General features: G+C 47.2%; 1 protein-coding gene across 1 annotated transcript in view; it reads right to left on the reverse strand.

Moving 5' to 3' along the window:
* Positions 1–4,694: 4,694 nt before the first annotated feature.
* LOC135898000 (uncharacterized) overlaps positions 4,695–18,995 on the reverse strand; it is a 102,777-nt gene continuing 88,476 nt past the window's right edge. Inside the window, exon 2 of the mRNA XM_065426709.1 lies at positions 4,695–11,680. Coding sequence (XP_065282781.1) covers positions 11,175–11,680 — 506 coding nt within the window. The 3' untranslated portion in view covers positions 4,695–11,174. The remainder of the gene's footprint in view (positions 11,681–18,995) is intronic.

An 18,995-nucleotide genomic window follows, 5' to 3' on the forward strand; every position in this document is an offset into this window, starting at 1 on the left:
GCAGATTGGGTGAGGGAACAAACGCGAGTTAATGACATCTTAGTTGAAATCAAGAAAAAGAAATTGGCATGGGCGGGACATGTAATGAGGAGGGAAGATAACCGATGGTCATTAAGGGTTGAATATGTGGATAGCCTTTATGGCGTTCGATAGCTGCTAGTCTACATTGCGGCTATATAATAAAGGCGGAACGGCAACATAGTAGAGAATGTGGAGAACCTACAAATCCCGCCTATATTACTGCACAATAATTTTAAATAGCGTTCTTGCTTCACGCACGTGGATAGCCGCCAAAGGAGACTACTTTGGAAACTAACTGCAAGTACTGTATATGTCGTACCCAAGGATGTACCTGGCCTGGTGGCCAGTAAATGTGACGTAATATTGCGAGCAGCTTCGGCCATAGCATGCTAACGGATGACGACACAGACTGAAGTGACTAGCGCAAGAGTGGACAAGAGAGAGACGCTACAAGGACAAGCGCCCAGTTGGAAGTTTGCGCTTATCCTTGTCGCCTCTTTAGTGTCTTGCGCTAGTCACTTTAGCATGGAATACCAACAGCCCCCTCTCACACCCTGCGACGACACAGGGATAGTTTGCTCAACTCTTGTTTCGTGACTTTTGGGTCAAGATGAAAAACCGACATATCCATGTATATGTCTTAATACTTAAGCACATCTAGATTTGCAGCTGCGGCGATAGCCCATGAGTGCGCATTGCAAAGTCGCTAGTGAAATAATTGTGTGCACCTTAACAAATTCGATAAGGGAAAATCAAAATCCATCCACGACGGCGTCTCTAGTAGGCGCGGTGCGATGTTCGGACGTTAACAATGTATGCCGATTGAAGAAAGGCTGCCCCGAAGTGCTTCTGACGGTTAGGCTAGCTTCTTTACTCCGTAGAATGAAAAAAAAAGAAAAAGAAAAGGAAAAGAGAAGAAAAAAAAAGGAACCGAATCAAAAGCCCAGAATCAACAATTGCTCGTCGCGAGTAAACGCTGGATGACGAGCAATTTCCAGGCGACGAGCGAATACGCTTGATCAAGAACACTGATAACGCTGGCGGGACAAGCATTGTGGCGAAGTTCAATGCACAGGGATAGCTTTTACTTTTTTTTATTTTTGTTTGGTTGACGTCATCACGCGTCACCGCGGGAAGTTTGAAAAGTTTAAGGTCAGTACGCCACGTGGTGGCATTCACGCGAACTTAACCCTTGTGTCCAGAAAAGCTGGATACGCTTGCGCCTTGGAATATGTATACAAGGTACAGTGGAAAATACAGATATATAAGGACGTATCCTGCGCTGAAACATCTTCAGGTTCTGTTTTTTCGGTCCCAGAACGTGATGAAAAGCGAATGCATAAATATTCACGTCGATTTTCAACGACATCGAAACTGCACGCTATTTTCCAAGCAGCAAACTTTACCTGCGAGTGAACAAAAACAAGATAATGGGTGATTTGTACTGATGGCCAATCGGTGCTTGAAATCATTATGAACGCATGGGCAACCCGTAAAACGGAGAAATACATGAATGTCTTACAGAAATTATGGAAGATGCCTCAGTGCAGGGCCCCGATATAGTATAGAGGCCTCGCGGTAGAAGAAGCAGGTTGTAAGATGAGAGGTAAATAGAAAGAAAGGGTCAACCAGGTGCCGACGGTAGACAGGGTCGACGTACATAATGGTTCAAATGATTCCATCACTAAATGTTGCTTTCATCTCTCTTGTCTGTTTCTTTTTCATGCTCATTATTAACTCATTTCGTATCTCAGTCGTATCATATATCGTAGAGAATAGAGCCGGTCACGGGCACATCTCTAGGGGTAGTGCAGATGGCTATATACAGGCCAGTTCGTTATACGAGGGATATTCTGTGTGTAAGCTGTGTGACAGCAGCAGTAGCAGCAGCGGCCACGTGTACGGTCAACAACGTCCGGGAGAGTTCGCAAAGAAAGCTTCGCATTAAAGGCTAAAGTGGGAGGAGTGCCCTTTACAATGCAAAGATTACCGCGAGTCATCTGTAGCAAAAGGAGAACATATTCGTAAGATTTTTTTTTATTATACATAGGGTTAGATCAGAGTTTGTGATAGATGGTGTAGTTATCATGAAGTGTACCACATATAATCTGTACTCTAGACTGAATCTGAACTGCGCCGTGTGTTTGCACCTATCATCCATGTTATTACGCGGAGGACTCTTGCACCAGTAGAGTAAGACTACAAAGTGGATAGAATGTCAATCATTTGGTTAGCGGCGAGAGGAGACGTTAGATGTCAAGTGAGCTCTCCGGAGCAGCATTGTTATCTTTATTATTTTTACCCTCATGGTCATTTCTTCAATTATTTTTTTATCTTTCTTATTACTCATTTATTTCTTTTATCTAATATAGAGTAGCCGAAGTACTCTCTAATTAATCGAGGTACTCTCTAAATGGAGTAGCCGAAGTACTCTCTAATTCAATCAGTTCGGCTACACATCGGTTGCTCTGAAGAAACAACCGATCTATAACTGGACTGACCATAACAGAATAAAAATAACTCTGTGCGGGGAGAAGCCCGCAGGTGCTATAGCAGCCCCGCGGAACTGTGGGCTCGTAAGGAAACAGAAGAGCACTTTAGCATCACGATACAGATGCAGAAAAATGCCAAGAGAGGCGAAAGGTAAAAGCATCATGGCACGGCTCCTTTCAGTTTTGGCGAATGGTCGCAGTTTTTGCGTTTGCGCTTCCTTACCTCAGCTTCTTGCGGCCAGCTTGACGACTTCAGCGGGCGGGCTCTAACCTGGAAGTACACGCGGTCCCACGTTAAGGCTCGCCCATTCCTGCAGAGCTCGTGCTTTGGGTCTTCCGAAGACGTCGGCCCATGTGACTTGAGATAGTTCTGACAAACGGCATCACGAAACTTCCGCTATTGATTCTTGCACTCGCTGGTGCTGCTACATATATCGAAACTTCAGCCCTAGCTGTCTATGCGCGCAGCTCCTTACAGGTAAACACGAACTGTATACGCTACGCAGTACAAACGCACAGCAACCAGCATGAATGGCTTCTCCTTAGAAGCACACTTGTGCCTCACTAATATGAATGCTTCGGTTCAGTAAAGTGAGTCGTCCAAAATAATGAGTCTCAATTAAAACAAACAAAATTATTTCATAATATAGAGTTTTAATGAAAGTCTGATTTTGCACTTAGAGGTGTAGTAGCGTTCTAATTCAATGAAACTCTGGTTTTCCTTTGCTCGTTCTTTTCCAGGGAATTAACGGTCATATAAATGCTACCCGCCACAGGCGTCCTACACCTGCAGCTTCATAGAAGGAATGTACTGCGGAGCAAGTGCATTCTAGCCAAAATTTCTCGTAGAGTTGTCAAGCATTAACTATGTGCACTTTTCAATGTGGAAAAAATTGCTGGGCGAGCTTCTGATCTTTTTTTATTATTATTACTTATTTTGATACATCAGAAGTCAGATTACTATACAAACGTGTGGGCTGCCCTTAGGGCATAACGAAAAGCGCATTGTGTGAATATATTCACGCTGCAAAACATAAGAACCTGTCAGGTTTTAACCCTCTCGTTCAAGACTTTTCTGCATTCAAATGTAAGGTGCGTAATGCCTGCTCGTGTATAGTCAGTTATGTTCAACCCGACGTTGTCCATATTAATGAGACTAAAATGCGTGGGCATCGACGGGCTTGGCTCACTTCCGCTCTGTCCATTGTTCGGACACAGAGTTTTCGTATTAGTGATTCACTGGTAAAGGTATTCCCACGAAATTTTGTGTAATTCGAGCGCCGTGATACCGACACTACAACGAGGGCCGTGACAGCCTAGAGCAACTATATGCGCCGGGAACGACAGGTGCGGCAGAACTCAGTTTTCCGATACTAAAGATCGCAAGCCGGCTTACATTTCCCACAAATTGTGTTTGAGCGTTGCCTTAGAATTGCTGGATGGTTGGAAAAATCTTTGACATAAAAATATTTGATATCATGAAATTTCGTCAGGCCTGAACTTGATGGCCTGTTACATGTTCTTCGCTCTGTGTGTTCTTGCGAAATTCAATCCACAGTCAGATGCTTCTGCAGCCACACCTGCATCGAATTAGGCGATGAGACCCAAACTACTGTAGGGTGAACTTCATGAGCAGCATTAGCAGAGACGAAGTGCATGTTTTTTGCAGCACAATAATGGTGGTTTCTGAACGAGCAATTTGAAAGGGTAAGATGTTCTTTGAAAAAAGAAAGAAAGAAAGAAAGAAAGAAAGAAAGAAAGAAAGAAAGAAAGAAAGAAAGAAAGAAAGAAAGAAAGAAAGAAAGAAAGAAAGAAAGAGAGACGGTGCGGTTCGCTCGTTGTTGTCCGGGTATTTACTCTTGGCGATACGCCTGTTGTTGTCAAACATATGACCGAGCGTTTATATATATTTGCGCCATTATTATAGGAGGCCCAAAACATCTTAATGCTTTCTTCGGTATTTGATATTGTCCTGTGAAACAGATTTTGCAATCTGGTTCACTTTCGAATTGGTACCCTGTAGTCATGCGCGCTGATTTCTGTAATTATCATGTATCTGTGCGTTAACCTTCTCGTACCAAGCACACATTATAATTGAATCAAGTTTCACAAGTTTCAATGACAAAGCAACAACCACAAAAAGGACGACGACAACACAGGGGTTTTCTCACATAGGACAGTTTATTCCAGAACTTCAAGCCAACTACATGAGCTGTGATGTAAAAACCTAGAATCCTTTCACCATCCTCAGCATCGCAGTAGTTATTACTGACATTATTGTCGTCGTTATTATGTCTTCTACGTGACATACCAAAAATATACCTGCAGTGGTTACGTATCCCAGAAAAACCATCGAAAACCTTGCCAAGAATAAAATGGGAGCAGGGATTGACCAATGCATTTTTGTCAACATTTTTCTTTTGTATCACACAAGAGGGGCATCGAATATGTGATAGGAAACAAAACAGTATATTCTGTATTCAATGACACGGATTGAACCATTCGTTTTAAGTGACAACCAAAACAATGAAAGTGCATGTGGACACCTCAGAGGGCAAACACTATTCAATCATGAACTTAGAAACATCCGAGCAAGTGTAGGGCATATATTACACAACAAACAACATGAATACCCAACAGAAATCAACAATCAGGACCGGGACTAAAATTGTGAAGTCCTTGAACTTCTCTGGAAACGTTAAAACAACGCTTCTTGATTTTTTTTTTCTTCTGATTCACAGGCTCACAGCAGAGCGAGTATCAGCTGCTGACTGTAGTTAGTTGGTGCATGGCTGTGGTTCTCCTCCCAATATTAGACACACTATAGTGTAATCAGCTCACCACAAAAAAGTTTGAGGACTATTTACAACAAACACTGTGATGATCAAGATATATGTATATGTAAAAAAAAAAGAAGGTGGGACAAAACACCACTCAAAACGTAACATGTAGGCAACGGGCAGTATCCAAGCACCCGCGGTTCGGTCAGACGTTTTGACATTATACTCAACGTCAAAGCTGCATTCTAGACGCAGTTTTATGAAACAAACAAAGAAATCCCGAACTATAGTCAAGATCAATGCAAAGTGACGGTACGCAACGTTTTCCGCCTCCCGTCCTCAAGAGACTGAGGCCACGTAAGCTGTCTTCAAGAAAATGAAAGGAAAGTGTTGAGGTCGACATCATTCTACACCTTATACTATATGCTTCTGTATATACATATACGTATGTATACATATATACGCGACACATGTACATACATGTTGTGATGCATATACATGCACATAGGAACTTCAAGATACTATTTCTTTACTTGGGTTTGAGGTAGTAGAAACTTGCTTGGCGTTCAGGGCTGATAAACCCACAGAACGGGCGGAGGTTTCAGGCGCAGGCCCGACGGTTATCTATGCTGAAACCAAATCTATGCGGCTTCAAGGTGGCTCTCTTTGTGAGTGCTAACTGCATCGTGCACCGGTTGATCCGCAGGCCAAAAAATAAAGGACACTTGCAACCTAATGTGAAGACACTGTACCTGTTGCAACTACTTCGACAATGTGCTACTGCAAAGAACAAATGAAGAGATACGATGGGAGACGGGGATGGCATCGATAGAAACCGGATGCGAACCCTGACTTAACGTTGCGTTCAGTCGGGCTTAATACGTATATAAGTTGGTTCAAACCTGTTGCTTCCGTATTTGCGCGTCTGCGAATTGTGTCGGCCGTATGTACACCATGGCGTGCGTCCTTGGTCTCTTCACAGGCTTACTTGGTTAAAAAAACTACAATGTCTGTCTTGAAAACGTCGCCTACAAGAATTACGTAAAGTGGCTGTTGAATGGCGGTGTGTGGATGAAGTAGGTGTGAATGAGGGTGTCTGTGTGTGACGGCGTCGCGCGCATTTCTTGACCCGTGTTCCTGAGGTATTGGTCGACCATGAGACGCGCGCCGAGCCGTCCGCGAGTTTCAAAACCTCTCTCGGTTTTCGCCGGCTCGCGTGCCTGAACCCGTACGTCGCACGCGCGAAAAAGGCGCGCACGGAGGCCGCTCTCGTGTTTTCTTAGCTGTGTACGGGTGTATCAAGGAAATATAAAATGGCAAGCTACTTGGCAGCTAAGCAATCAATGCAAACTTCCCTGAACTGCCCTTGCTAAAAGAGGCGCGTGTCACTGGCCCCCCGGTACGGCAACAGGCATTCCGATCTCGACGAGTGCACGTCACTCTAAAGTGCTGTTTCGAGCGTTTACTCCGCGCCACGCAAATTGTGCACAGAATTGACATTCGTTCGCGAAACAAGAGGTATGCCTTTTCATGATTTTCGTGTAAATTTCGCGTGCCATGGGGAAACCTCATGCCTGCTTGCCTGGCTGCGGAAAATATTCTATTCGACTAACTGAAACACCAAAGAGGTAGACGTTGTATTTGGACTGTATACTTATTTCTTGAACCACCACATCTTTAAGTGAGACTGTCATTCATGAACAACAACATGCATTACAAGCACATACTCCACGCTGTACGTATCACGACGATGCTGCGCCTGTTGGATACACACACTCGGGCCCAGCGTAATATAATGGTAAGGCTGAACGACTTCCCTTGTGTAGAACACGAGTAACCCAAGTTAGTAACTCAGCAGATAGGCTCACTAGCGATTTTTAAAAGCAACGCCGCTAATTCGTCATCAGACGAACAATGCTTAATCCTCCTCCGCGCCTACGTTTTACTTCTTCGATTCATTGCTTCTGCACTATAGGAAAAAAAATAAAGCATTCATCCACAAGTGTCAAGTCATTTCGACAGAACGGGTACACTATACGCTCAATAAAAGCTAATTTTTCTATGAGCGGATAACTCACATCTCGCACCTCGTCCATACTGAGAGGTCTGTCCCATGACACTTTTGCTCGCGTACTGCAATGCCTGTGTTACCAACAAGCAGCCTTACGTCAGTGCAAACTTACCTATCACACGACCATCAATAAAAAGAAGAAAAAATGCAATAAAATTACATCCGGAAAGTTTCAAGTGAAAGTGACACCCTTTTTTTTTTGTACTAATTTTTAACACAACTTTTTATTATGGCTGCACCCCAGCTGTCACTGCACGCATGTGCGCTGCAGGACAGTGAAATTGTAACAGGAAATTTTTGTTACGCCGATAAAAGCGCTTCTACATTGACACCATGTCGTCGCAGTCACCTTGGTATTTGCCGTTCCACGCATATCTGTTTTCATTCAGCGGCTGTGCTACTAGCAATGCTCGCTATTCAAAAGTGTGACAACGTGGGGGAAAATAAATATTGGTTAACTAACGTGGAACAGTTTAAATGCTGAGACGCCCTCGCCATCTCGTCGTTATTAGCCATCTTTGTCAACAAGAAAGCCATTATCTGACCTGCTTTCTTTTCCCTTTCTTTTTTTTCTTTTGCTGGAGGTTCTCTACAAGGGCTCGTTGGACTGCTGATTCTATCTGTGTTTCTCACTTTAGCCTGATTCGCCTGTATCGAATAACTTATTTAAACATTTGCGCAGCTTGCACGAAAAAAAGAAGGCATTACACATTCATATAGAAAGTCATAAGTTCAACGCAAAAATAGTGAGAAGACACACCTTTCATATCTTGCTAGCGCTCTATATGTTGACTGCATAGTGCTGAGGTATGTGACTATTCACGTGGGGTATGCATTGGGGTTAGACAGCAGGAAAAATGGTTCCGTTTCCAGGATGCTCTTCGGTGTCTGAAAGCAAACGAATTCCTCCAGAACACACGCAGACGGAAGCTTTGATTGTTATCGACATGGCCGCCTAACAGAAAAGAAGAAAACAAACTGAAATATGACAAATGACGTGTTCAGTCGCTTTGAAAAGCCAGCGAAATTTGTCGGCAGTGCAATTGCATACATTGCATTTAGCACAATGCCCAACTAAGGTGCGCATTTCAGTAACAAGAAACAGATGGGAAAACAAATTAGCATTGTTAGTACCAGTGTCACCCGTTTCCTGCTCAAATGCGTTCAGTCCGAAAGGGACCATTTTCCTTCAAGAATGCAATGATAGATTTATAACTGAACTTACGCCACCAAGTTCATAGGCAAGAACGTGGAACAGAGGCTCGCATATTCGAAGGCTTCTTTTGCATCACTCTTTCCATACATTTCGACCCGTTTCGTAGTAAAATAAAGAAGCCCATTCCGCTTACCAGGCGGTCACGTTCCCTATAGCGTTCACACAGACTACCTCATTCAGAAATCACCCAGACATCTTCGGCAAGACTATGTTATGTACAGGTCTCTTGACATGTGTGTTTCGGTTTGGAAGAACAAAACGTTGGCAAGCGCCGGCGAAGACTTGGGGAAGGGGTTTCGACGACCACCTAGGAACTTTCAAGTGTATCTGTTGGTGTATGTGTATGTATAACAGCACAATACCTCGCAACTGTTTCTTCGATGGACAGGGAACAAAACGCCAACGTCGCGAGCTGCAGTCCGAGCAAGCTGTACAGATTTAGGGAACTCCCCTCCGCAACTGAAGAAAGCGAATGGACACTCTTGAAACACGGCAATTGAAATCGCCGGTGAGTGTCGGCCATTGCAATGCGCTGCTTCGCGTGGCGAGCAGTTCACCAGACAGACGGCGCGAACGTCGTGTCACGTGATCGCACGCTGAAACTGTTGCTCGGGCTTGCCGCGCGAGTGGACGCGGGAAGGGACACGCTTCACTGTGACGCCATTGTGGTGCAAGGTTTTCAACGCGCTTTTGCATTGCCTCTATGAGGACTGGGGATCCACGAGTGTGTATTTTTTTAGCTTGTCCCAGGATGCAACGCGGCACGTATAAACAGGTCCATCCTTTCGGTAACAACAGGAGAATCACACCTCTGCTCGCTTCAAACATAATCACAATATGTGGACATACAAAAACGCAGTATGCATTTTTTTTTTTAGTTAGGAACTGTCATCAGCACAATTAATGTGCTTGTATATATATTTATATATACTATATATTTTGCTTTTGCTTGTTTGTCTGCCGACCTCAAGGGAAGTTCTCGGGCTTACCAGCTCTGCTCCTTTCGCCAGTGTCAAGTGCCTCTAATGCCACACTACAGACAGTGTTGCCCGCAGTTGACCAGGGAGCAAGTAGTTGAGCGAAGTCAATAAAAAAAAATGGAGCCTCACCTCTACACACGAATCATTTGCTTGCTCAAACATTATCGAACGAATAAGTGAAAAAAAATTTAATTCCAGCGTTTTCAGAGTCACCAGCTGTTTTTGAAACGTTTTATTTACAAATCTCGTTTAGGACCTGCAGAAAAAAAAGTCGTATGTCGGACTCGAACCCTCATGTATCCGAGCTCCACGGCAGTAATTCGCAATTTAAGCATAATTTTTTTGTGCTTCAAATACAATCACGCTCGACTTGTTATCACAACCGACGTGAGAAAGGGAGCGGAGCTTGTAAGCGACGCGGAGAACTGTACCTCTTGACCAGTGATTTTGCTTTCGCCTTTCGAAATGCTGCTCACACGTAACAGTGCATTTCGCAATAGATAGGAACCATGTACGAGCGTCCAGCCACTTCCGACCCGTTCGCAGTGTGCGCGCCGGACCGTCAATGAGTGGAACTGCTAACGACTCAGACCCGCAAACAGGGCAGGCCGAGCTGCTTCTAGCAACTACTTGTCGCGAAAAAGTTATTGCAAAAGTTTCGAACCAACGCTTGATTCAACATATCACCGTGGCTTTGTACACACCTAAAAACGCGGGGGGCCCTCGCGGGGCAAAACACGCCAGCAATAAATGAACAAAGACGAAAAGTTGCCGTCACAAGTGGTAAAAGTTAGCAAGAAAAGAAACAGGACATCTCGCGATTCCACATGCCGGCTTTCGTTCTAACAAATTAGATGTCGCTGCTCAACACACACAGCAAGGGCAGGCTCACGGACATGCACGCACGAACACACGATACTTGGAGGTAGTCGGCAAGTGTTGCTCCGCGATCAACGTACACTGGCATGCGCACGAACGAGAACGCGCGGGAAGGCAGCCTCTCGTTTGTTGCCGTGGGTCGCGCCAGAGGGCGCGCGCAGGCGCTGGAAAAGCCTGCATCAAAGGTAATGCACAAAACGTTCCCTGCGAGACGCCACCACCATCACACGCGTATGCACACCGAAATACACAATCACTCCTACGTGTGCCGCACTTGGTTATTTTTTCTTTCTTTCACAGGCTAATTTAGACAGCGATATCTCTCGATGCAGTGCACTGGGGAACAAAGTGACTCTCTGTTTTCCTTTCGCAAAAATCGCCACAAACAAAGCAAGAACACTTGGAAAGAGATTTTTCACAACAGAAAGGCAAGGAAGAAAACGACGTTACCCGTTTAGAGCCAGGAAGTCGTCTTTCCACTGGATACGCGTTTTGTACAACTGCGGGGTACACGCTCGTTCTCGTTCTCTTCCTTGAACACAAGAAGGGAGTCATCGTTTATAGACAACACACCTAGAGCGCCCATTACTTTGTAGCAGAGGGAAACAGACGAAGGGACTCGGCGCGCCGCCACTAGCTCTACGTGTTGGCGCCACTTGCAGCGGCACCAGCAGACCCGTGCGCGTCGCACGGCGTCGTCGTCCGGCGGGCCGGCGGCGGTCGGGTGGCGCGTTGCTAGTTGTTGCCGGCCTCGGACGCCTTGTTGGGGCTCTTGCCGCAGTGGCGCTCGCTGTCGCAGTGGAACTTGAACTCGCGCGCTGTGTGAAGCCGGTCGCGGCAGCGACGGCACTCCCACGCGCGCTGTACCAGTCTGAGGAAAGGCTTGAAGTCGGCGCCCACGTTGGGCGGCTTGCCGGCCGCGAAGCACGCGGCGCGCTGGTGCGCCACCACCAGCGGTTCGGCAGGGAACACGAGCTGGCACTTCTTGCAAACGAATCCCACGTCCACGTCCACCTCGGAGGCGAGCAGCAGGTCCGGCTCGGACACGAGCCGCCGCAGCTCGTCGCGGGACCCCGGTCCGGGCTCCGGGGACACTCGCGCCACGGCGGCCGCCGGCAGGGCCGCCTTGGCGCTCACGTCAGGCACGCACGACGCCGGCAGCGCCAGCAGCGACAGCGGCGTGCCCCCGTACATGCCGCCTGCCGCGTCGTAGAAGGGCGCAGCCGCGCTGTTGGCCGCCGCTGCAAGAAACGGCACGGTGTCACAACACGGAGGAACCGCGAATTGCGCACCGCTACGAGTGCCGAGCTATTTAGTTGCCCGCTCGTGACACCAATGAACTTTGCGCTAAGCTGTCAAGAAACACATTAATGAGGTGGACGCTTCTTTTCGAGTGGTCGAAAGGTAGTTACGTGTTTCCTGCTTGCGGTTATTTAAATAGGCGACATCAACTATGAGGTTGGTTTAGAACACAACGATTATACTGATCTACCATAAAAAAAAGAATAAGAAAGAACAAGATCGTGGCTTGAAAGGCACTGGAGGCGCGTGACTGTCCACGAAGACGACACGTTACGGGAATCTAAAGCAAGCCAAATGCTATAGGAGAGCTGCGATGCATAGGCAAGCACGTCAGACATAGTTGCCCGGCGAGCAAAGCAATGTGTAACGGCAGCATGTACTAGCGACTCTCCACCCTGGTGATGGCCAGCGTCGGTGACACCGGGTAAGCTCTTCCCTCAGCAGTCAAGGACCGCTGGCGTGAGATCGCACGCAACCTAAAAGGGAGAAACCGATCGCGTTCAGATGTCTGGCCACAACAACGTCGGTCGGGCTGAACGTGTCAAGCACTTGACACGGGCCTCCCAGGTGAGAGAGGCCTTACTCGATGGAGGGACTGGACCGAGAAGATCATGCGCCCCAGCCGAACGACAAAACGTCGTGCGTCCCCGCCGAAGCGAGCGAAGAGCCCCGGCTGCTTTGCGTCCCGCTGTCCTGTCTACTAGGCTCCCTTCTCTGATATGACAGTCACACGAACATGACAAATGTGCCGGTGGTTTCATCCTCGCGAACCCCCACACCGCCGCCTCGCTCTTGTCGTTTCATTCCTTTGCCTACCTTTGCTATCCTTGCTTTTTTTTTCCTGCCTTTTCTGTTCACTTATTTAGTTTTATTTTCGTGGCAACGCGCCGCGAGGACCGCCACTGTCGTTTGCACTGCCTGTCGCGCACCGCTCCCTCCATGTCTCTCGCCCCCTGCAATTCCGAGGTGGCACACCGGGTAGCACATTGATTTAAAGAAAACGAGAAGAACGGCGCTTAGTTCGCGCAAACAAATGCCATGCTGCGACCGATGCGCCACGCTCATTTTTGCTCCTTTTCTTTCGGCTTTCCATCAACGCTCGGATGAGAGCGCCGCCCTAGTGGAATAGCTAAAGCGCCCGCCGGTCCGGAGCGGTCAGTCGAAACAAAAATGGATGCAGATCGGTGAACGCTGCGAAGAAACTTCGCGCACTTTCAAAGCACACTTGTCGAGCGCCCGCTGCCACTTCTTGTGACAACGACAGAAATGTTTATGCATGCCACCCGCTCGTCGGCGACGTATACTCTGGTGCCACCGCGCATCCAGTGCTGCCGGGATTGGAGAAATGGCGGCGGCACGCTGAGCACCGAGTGTCAACGAAAATAAGTGACTGATAAGACTTTAACTGGCTCGTTACCCGAATGACATGGAGCCTATAGGAATGTTTTGGCGTCAATGTGTCCTCTTGGGTGCATTTTCCTGCGTGCTGCGGTTGAATACAGCGCGGATGCGTGCATGCGGATAGATAATCATCAGACTTTTCGAATAACGTTGGATATGCACTACTTCGTGTCCTGATGCAATCGCACAGCAGTACAGCGCAGACGTTCGTTGATATTTATTGGTGCGCTTACGCTTGTGTAAAATGCCAACACAAGGCAACAGCATTGCGGCGGATATGTTTTATGAACAGCTTAGATTGTTCACGAGGAATAATAAACATAAATTGTTGTCCGACAATCGTTAGATGTTACCCGCCCGCCAACTAATTTCCTTTTGTAGGTATACCTATTTGTTGTTTCTCTTGGCCGGCAAACAAATAAACAAACTACAATAGCATGGCTTAGCGGACACGAATTGGTGATATTTCTTACAGTAGCCAGTTTGCTGTTGAACGGCCGTTCAACAGCAGAGTGGCTACTGTGAAAAATATCACCAATTCGTATCCGCTAAGCCGTGCTATTGTAGTTAGTTTGTGTGTTTTACATCAGATAGCATGTTCAAAGTAAGTCATTTGACATGGCCGAAATGTCCCTGCTTTAAAGAATACCTGGCCTATAGTGGCTTAGGAAATATGGTGTCCTGCCGTTCCTGATTGCCCTTCGTAGCGACCGTATTCCGGCAGGGCTATAATGATGACACGTCCTTATACTAAAATTTTGGTGCACTTTACAGAGGCCCTGATATATAACATTTATCTGCAGCTCTCCACTCCAGCTCTCCCTCGTAGCCCGACCATAACTCTGATAAGGTCAACACCCCCGTTCGATTCAGTTTTACCAAGTACCCATTACTTAATCTGCCGAGCCAAGTTACGCAATGCAAAAATCGACAAAACTAAAATGTTAAAGTTTTGCGTCACATGTAAAATACATAACTGAATCACGCATAAAGAAACAGCTTCTGCGACATATCACGCGATAGCCCTGTATGATAATGTGATTTCATGCCTTCAGGACTACGATAATGTTTCTTAATTATGGGTAATGTTTGGTAAGCCCGTGTAGATATTGCAAATGAGCAAGACAAGCTTAATTGACAGCGCTGGTTCAATAATCTGAGAAGAAGCCCGGAAACCAAGCCATTTTGCTTTCCTCCTATTTCCAGTTCGAAAATAATCGCACATCAGCATTAGATTTCCAACGCTGTTCTTTGCCTTTGCTTTCGTTCTTTACTGGCCAGCCTGACGAAGAGATAATGGCTTAAAGCAGGAACGTTGGTCCATTAAAGCGTTCCTTAAGTGAAGCCTGGCTGCGGTTGAAGAATCAATTACGTACGCATTGAACCATTAGACATGATTCCTACGGTCTTATGAGTAAGCTATTAAGATAGAGGAAAACAGAAGCAAGCTAGCATCGAGAAATAGCAGAGAGAAAGGGGGATGGGCACCCATTGCGTTGTCATTATTATTGTGCAAGAGGCCCCAACGACGCGACTGCAGGTTCGCCTCCAAAGCGACCGATCACGGACCAGATGATATTGGCCCAGAAGGTAATGGAAATTAGCCGAGATCGATCTCTCCTTCCTTGCGTTTCTCGTTCGATACCGTACTTCTCGGGCCTCGCATGATTTGGATAGTGAGCGCTCGGCGTGGGCGTTGTTATGCAGATGGAGCGCGACGCATGAGCGCCATCGTCGTCTTGGTAAATTATGCCGCGGCACTTTTTTTTATTCTTTTTTTTTGCCACTTCTAAGTGAAAGCGAGAAGTCGCGGTAAATGCAACAGCATTTGCCGAACTCTTGCTTCTCGCTCACTATGAAGTCTCGCGCGTCGACCAGTTGATTGTCGGCTTCGCTTAATGGCGGCTTTGGCGGTTTCGTCAGTTTCGTCCCGAATAGTTTACGATCGAAACGTCTTCAAGCAGGCCAGCACTCCCATTTTCTCGCCTTTCATGTTGTTCTTTTGAAACGCTTATGATTTTTTTTCCTTTTTCAATCATCCCACTGTAAAAGGGGCTGTTATTTTGCGCTTTGTTGATTATTAGGTCAGGGCATTTTGTTTGGCAACGCTTCCGCCAATTGCAGTATAATGCAGCAACCGTTGACAGTAAAGTTATCTTCTTAATAATGCTAAGGCCCAAACAATGAAACGTTCCTTTCCTTCGAGCGCTTCCTAACCTTACGTGAGGCCTCCTTACAGCGAAGGACCGATGGAGGAAGCAAGCATACTCTGAAAGCTCCCTTCACCCGTCCTCACGTAAGGAGCGGTTGCCGCCATGCCTGGGTTCGAGATTATCTCTTAAAAGCTTTAGGCGAACACCAGAACACCCCTATTCAATAAAAAAGGTTGTATCGTCGCACAATCTCTAAGTTGATGAGCTAATATAGAGAAGCGTGGACGCTATTTTTTAGTTTTGTATACTAAATCTAAAGAAGCAGTGCATTACAGTGTGAAACTTGATGTGCTCCAGCAACGCTGGCACGCCGGCGTCGTGCAACGCCTAGCAACGCTTCCATGCCGCACGCGTGACTGAAACGAACGTGCCTCGCAAAACGTACCGTGCTCGCGCTTCTCCGAAGGTGGGCGACAGCGCGCACGCGCAAGCAAACGTCACGTGGTTAAGCAGTGAGGCGAAGTGCTCGTTCAGGGCCAGGAGCGGCGTAAGGACGCATGAAGGTAGCTTGGCCCAAACAATAAAACGTTCCTTTTAGGGGTGTGCGAATATTGAAATTTTCGATTACCAATCGAATACAAATAAGGCGAAGAACTCTCTTCGAATATCGAATCAAATATCGAATACATGTGTAGTATTAAAAAATTGCAAGAGAGGTAACAATAGCTTTATTACCCTTGTAAAAATAACATTGCATTTTACAAGGTTGCTTCAAATTAAAGAGGTACTCAATTATAGATAATGGACTCAGGTAATGCCCTCAGTCAGGTAAAACGCTTGTTACAGATTGTCGTGAAGGAAAATTAACTGCTCAATATGGCCAGAAAGTAAACGCTCTCTATGCACTGTCACATTTCTACCGGTAGAAAAGACTCTTTCACTAGGAACTGAAGTGGCAGAGATCGCCAAGTACTTCCGGGCGAGTGCACTTAAAAGCGGGTACCTGAAGCGGCCAATGGACTGCCACCACTCACAAGGATTCATGCCCCTTTCCAGAAGAGGCTTTTGCGCGTAGTCTGTAACTTCCCTCTCAGGGGCAGATGCCAAATGTGTCTTCTCTTTGTTCATCACTAGATCGTCAAAAGCATTCCATACACTCGATGCCACCAGTGGACACGAAGTCGACGCTGGCACGGCGGTGTCCCCACGGTGTTCCACGACGGCTTCCTGGAGCTCCCTTGTCACAAGGTTTTTCAGCCAGATCATCTGACCAGATGCCTGATGAACTGTGGCCATAAAGCGCGGATCAAGAAACATGCCTAGGCTGGCCACTTCATCAAATTTCCACTCCGCACAAAGAGCCTTGATACATATTGAATCAATGTTAGCAAATCCTGAGTTGCCTTTGCAACCTTCAAGCCAATGGGGCATTCCAAAAATAATTGGAATTATAAAGCTTGGTGAAAAAGAAACCGAAACTGATCATGTCTCAAATGCCTGAAGCAGATAGACTGAAACAGAGCATACAGATAATGAGCGGATCATGCGAAGTTGTCAGTTAATAAACATGTTCTTAGGAGAATGCGGAGCAAGCATACAATTGGTTAATTGCTCAATTATTCGCAGTCTATCCGAATATTCGCCGTTTCCACCGTTATTCGGCCGTCCTCGGATATTCGTGAATTTCCGAACATGCATTTCTCGAATCGAATACGCTTCGAATATGGAAAATATTCGATTCGTATTCGAAATTCCGAATATTCGCACACCCCTAGTTCCTTTCCTTCGAGCGCTTCCTAACCTTACGTGAGGCCTCCTTACAGCGAAGGACCGATGGAGGAAGCAAGCGTACTCTGAAAGCTCCCTTCACCCGTCCTCACCTAAGGAGCGGTTGCCGCGTGCCTGGGTTCGAGATTATCTCTTCAAATCTTTCCGCGAACACCATCATTCTATTAAAAAATGTTGTATCGTCGCACAATCTTTAAATTGAATAACTAATATAGAGAAGCGTGGACGCTTTCTTCTAGTTTCGTTTACTAAAGTTAAAAAAAAGTTGCGCATTACAGTGCAAAACTTGATGTGCTCCAGCAACGCTGGCAAGCCGGCGTCTTGCAACGCCTAGCAACGCCTAGCAATGCTTGCATGCCGCACGCGTGACTGAAACGAACATGCCTGGCAAGACGTACCGTGCTCGCGCTTCTCCGCAGGTGGGCGACAGTGCGCATGCGCAAGCGAATGCCACGTGGTTAAGCAGTGAGGTGAAGCGCTCGTTCAGGGCCAGGAGCGGCGTAAGGACGCATGAAGGTAGCTTTGTAGCTACCTTATGCTGAGGAAGCACCAAGGAAGCCTTCACCGAGGGCCCCTCAGTAAGGAAGCTTTCAGAGTGACATAAGGTAGCCTCACCCCAATGAAGGCTTCCTTAGTGAGGTAAGGAAGATTTCATTGTTTGGCTTCTTATGCTGAGGAAGTACCAAGGAAGCACCAAGGAAGCCTTCACCGAGGGCGCCTCAGTAAGGAACCTTTCAGAGTGACATAAGGTAGCCTCACTGCAATGAAGGCTTCCTTACTGAGGTAAGGAAGATTTCATTGTCTGGCCCTAAGCCTTCTCCCAACGTTTCCGTTTACTTTCTCAGGAACGACTTGAAAAAATACAAGATTGTCTCGCCGAGGTATTACAATGACAGTTCTGCAAGTGTGCATACAAAATGGACGCACACCCCATCCGCCCCCCCCCCCCCCGCACACACGCACACACGCAGGCGCGGTGCGTGAGAGAGCAACGTGATGTGTCCACGTAACTGATTTCTCCGTAACGAACTTTGAGACACGCAACGAAAAACAGAACCGTGTTTTCATCTTGTACGCAAATAAACTCATTCGACGCATCAATGTCCACGGCATCCACTGACATTCAAACCCCAAATAGATCTCCAGAAAGGAATGTGTCATAGTAGCGAGCGGAATAGTTAAAGATAAAATAAAGAACGAGGGAAGCAGAATTAAGAAGGCACCGCAGCAGTGCCTACACCAAATAAACGCGAAGACGGCGGCGCGCTAAATCAGCAAAAAGCGGCCAGGCAAAAGGCATCGCGCGCGCGCGGCAAGAAAGGGCGAGAGTGGGGGGACGTCCGGCGGCGGCGGCGGATCCCGTGAAGTCTGAAACCGGTCCTCTGAGGACGGACAAAAGGCGGAGACAAGGGATTTTCTTCTGCGCTCTTCGCTTTCGTATAGAGAGCGTAATGAGCTCGAAATGATGGAACGGTTGGTGGCAATCTTGGAAAGTCGTGAACGAAGCATTTGCTTTAACGATGCCGATCGTCGGGAATGTCGCTGGCTGCTTTGCCTTTTGCTGCCTCAGCCGCGATTATTTCGCCGCCGCCGCCGCCGCCGCCGACGTCCGTGTTTACTTCTTTCCATTCCGGGATTCCCTTTCTGCTTTATTCTTGTGCTTTTTCATCACACGTAGTGGCCGCTAGAGGCCCGCGACAGAGGCATCTCGATTTAGCCCGCGCTCGCTTTTGTCTTCGAATCAGCCGACGCCCAACACGAAGCGAGCGCGCGCGAACGCGGCGCGCTTTCCTCCGCCCCCCGGAGTGAACGCACTGGCACCGGCCGGACGGTGGCGTGCTTCGCCGCCACGTCACGCGCCGCAGCCCGCCGCGAGCGACACGCCGGTGCGCGACCCTTGACGGCTGAGGTC

The sequence above is a fragment of the Dermacentor albipictus genome, chromosome 1 (genome assembly GCF_038994185.2).
Source record: "Dermacentor albipictus isolate Rhodes 1998 colony chromosome 1, USDA_Dalb.pri_finalv2, whole genome shotgun sequence".
Taxonomy (NCBI): Eukaryota; Metazoa; Arthropoda; class Arachnida; order Ixodida; family Ixodidae; genus Dermacentor; species Dermacentor albipictus.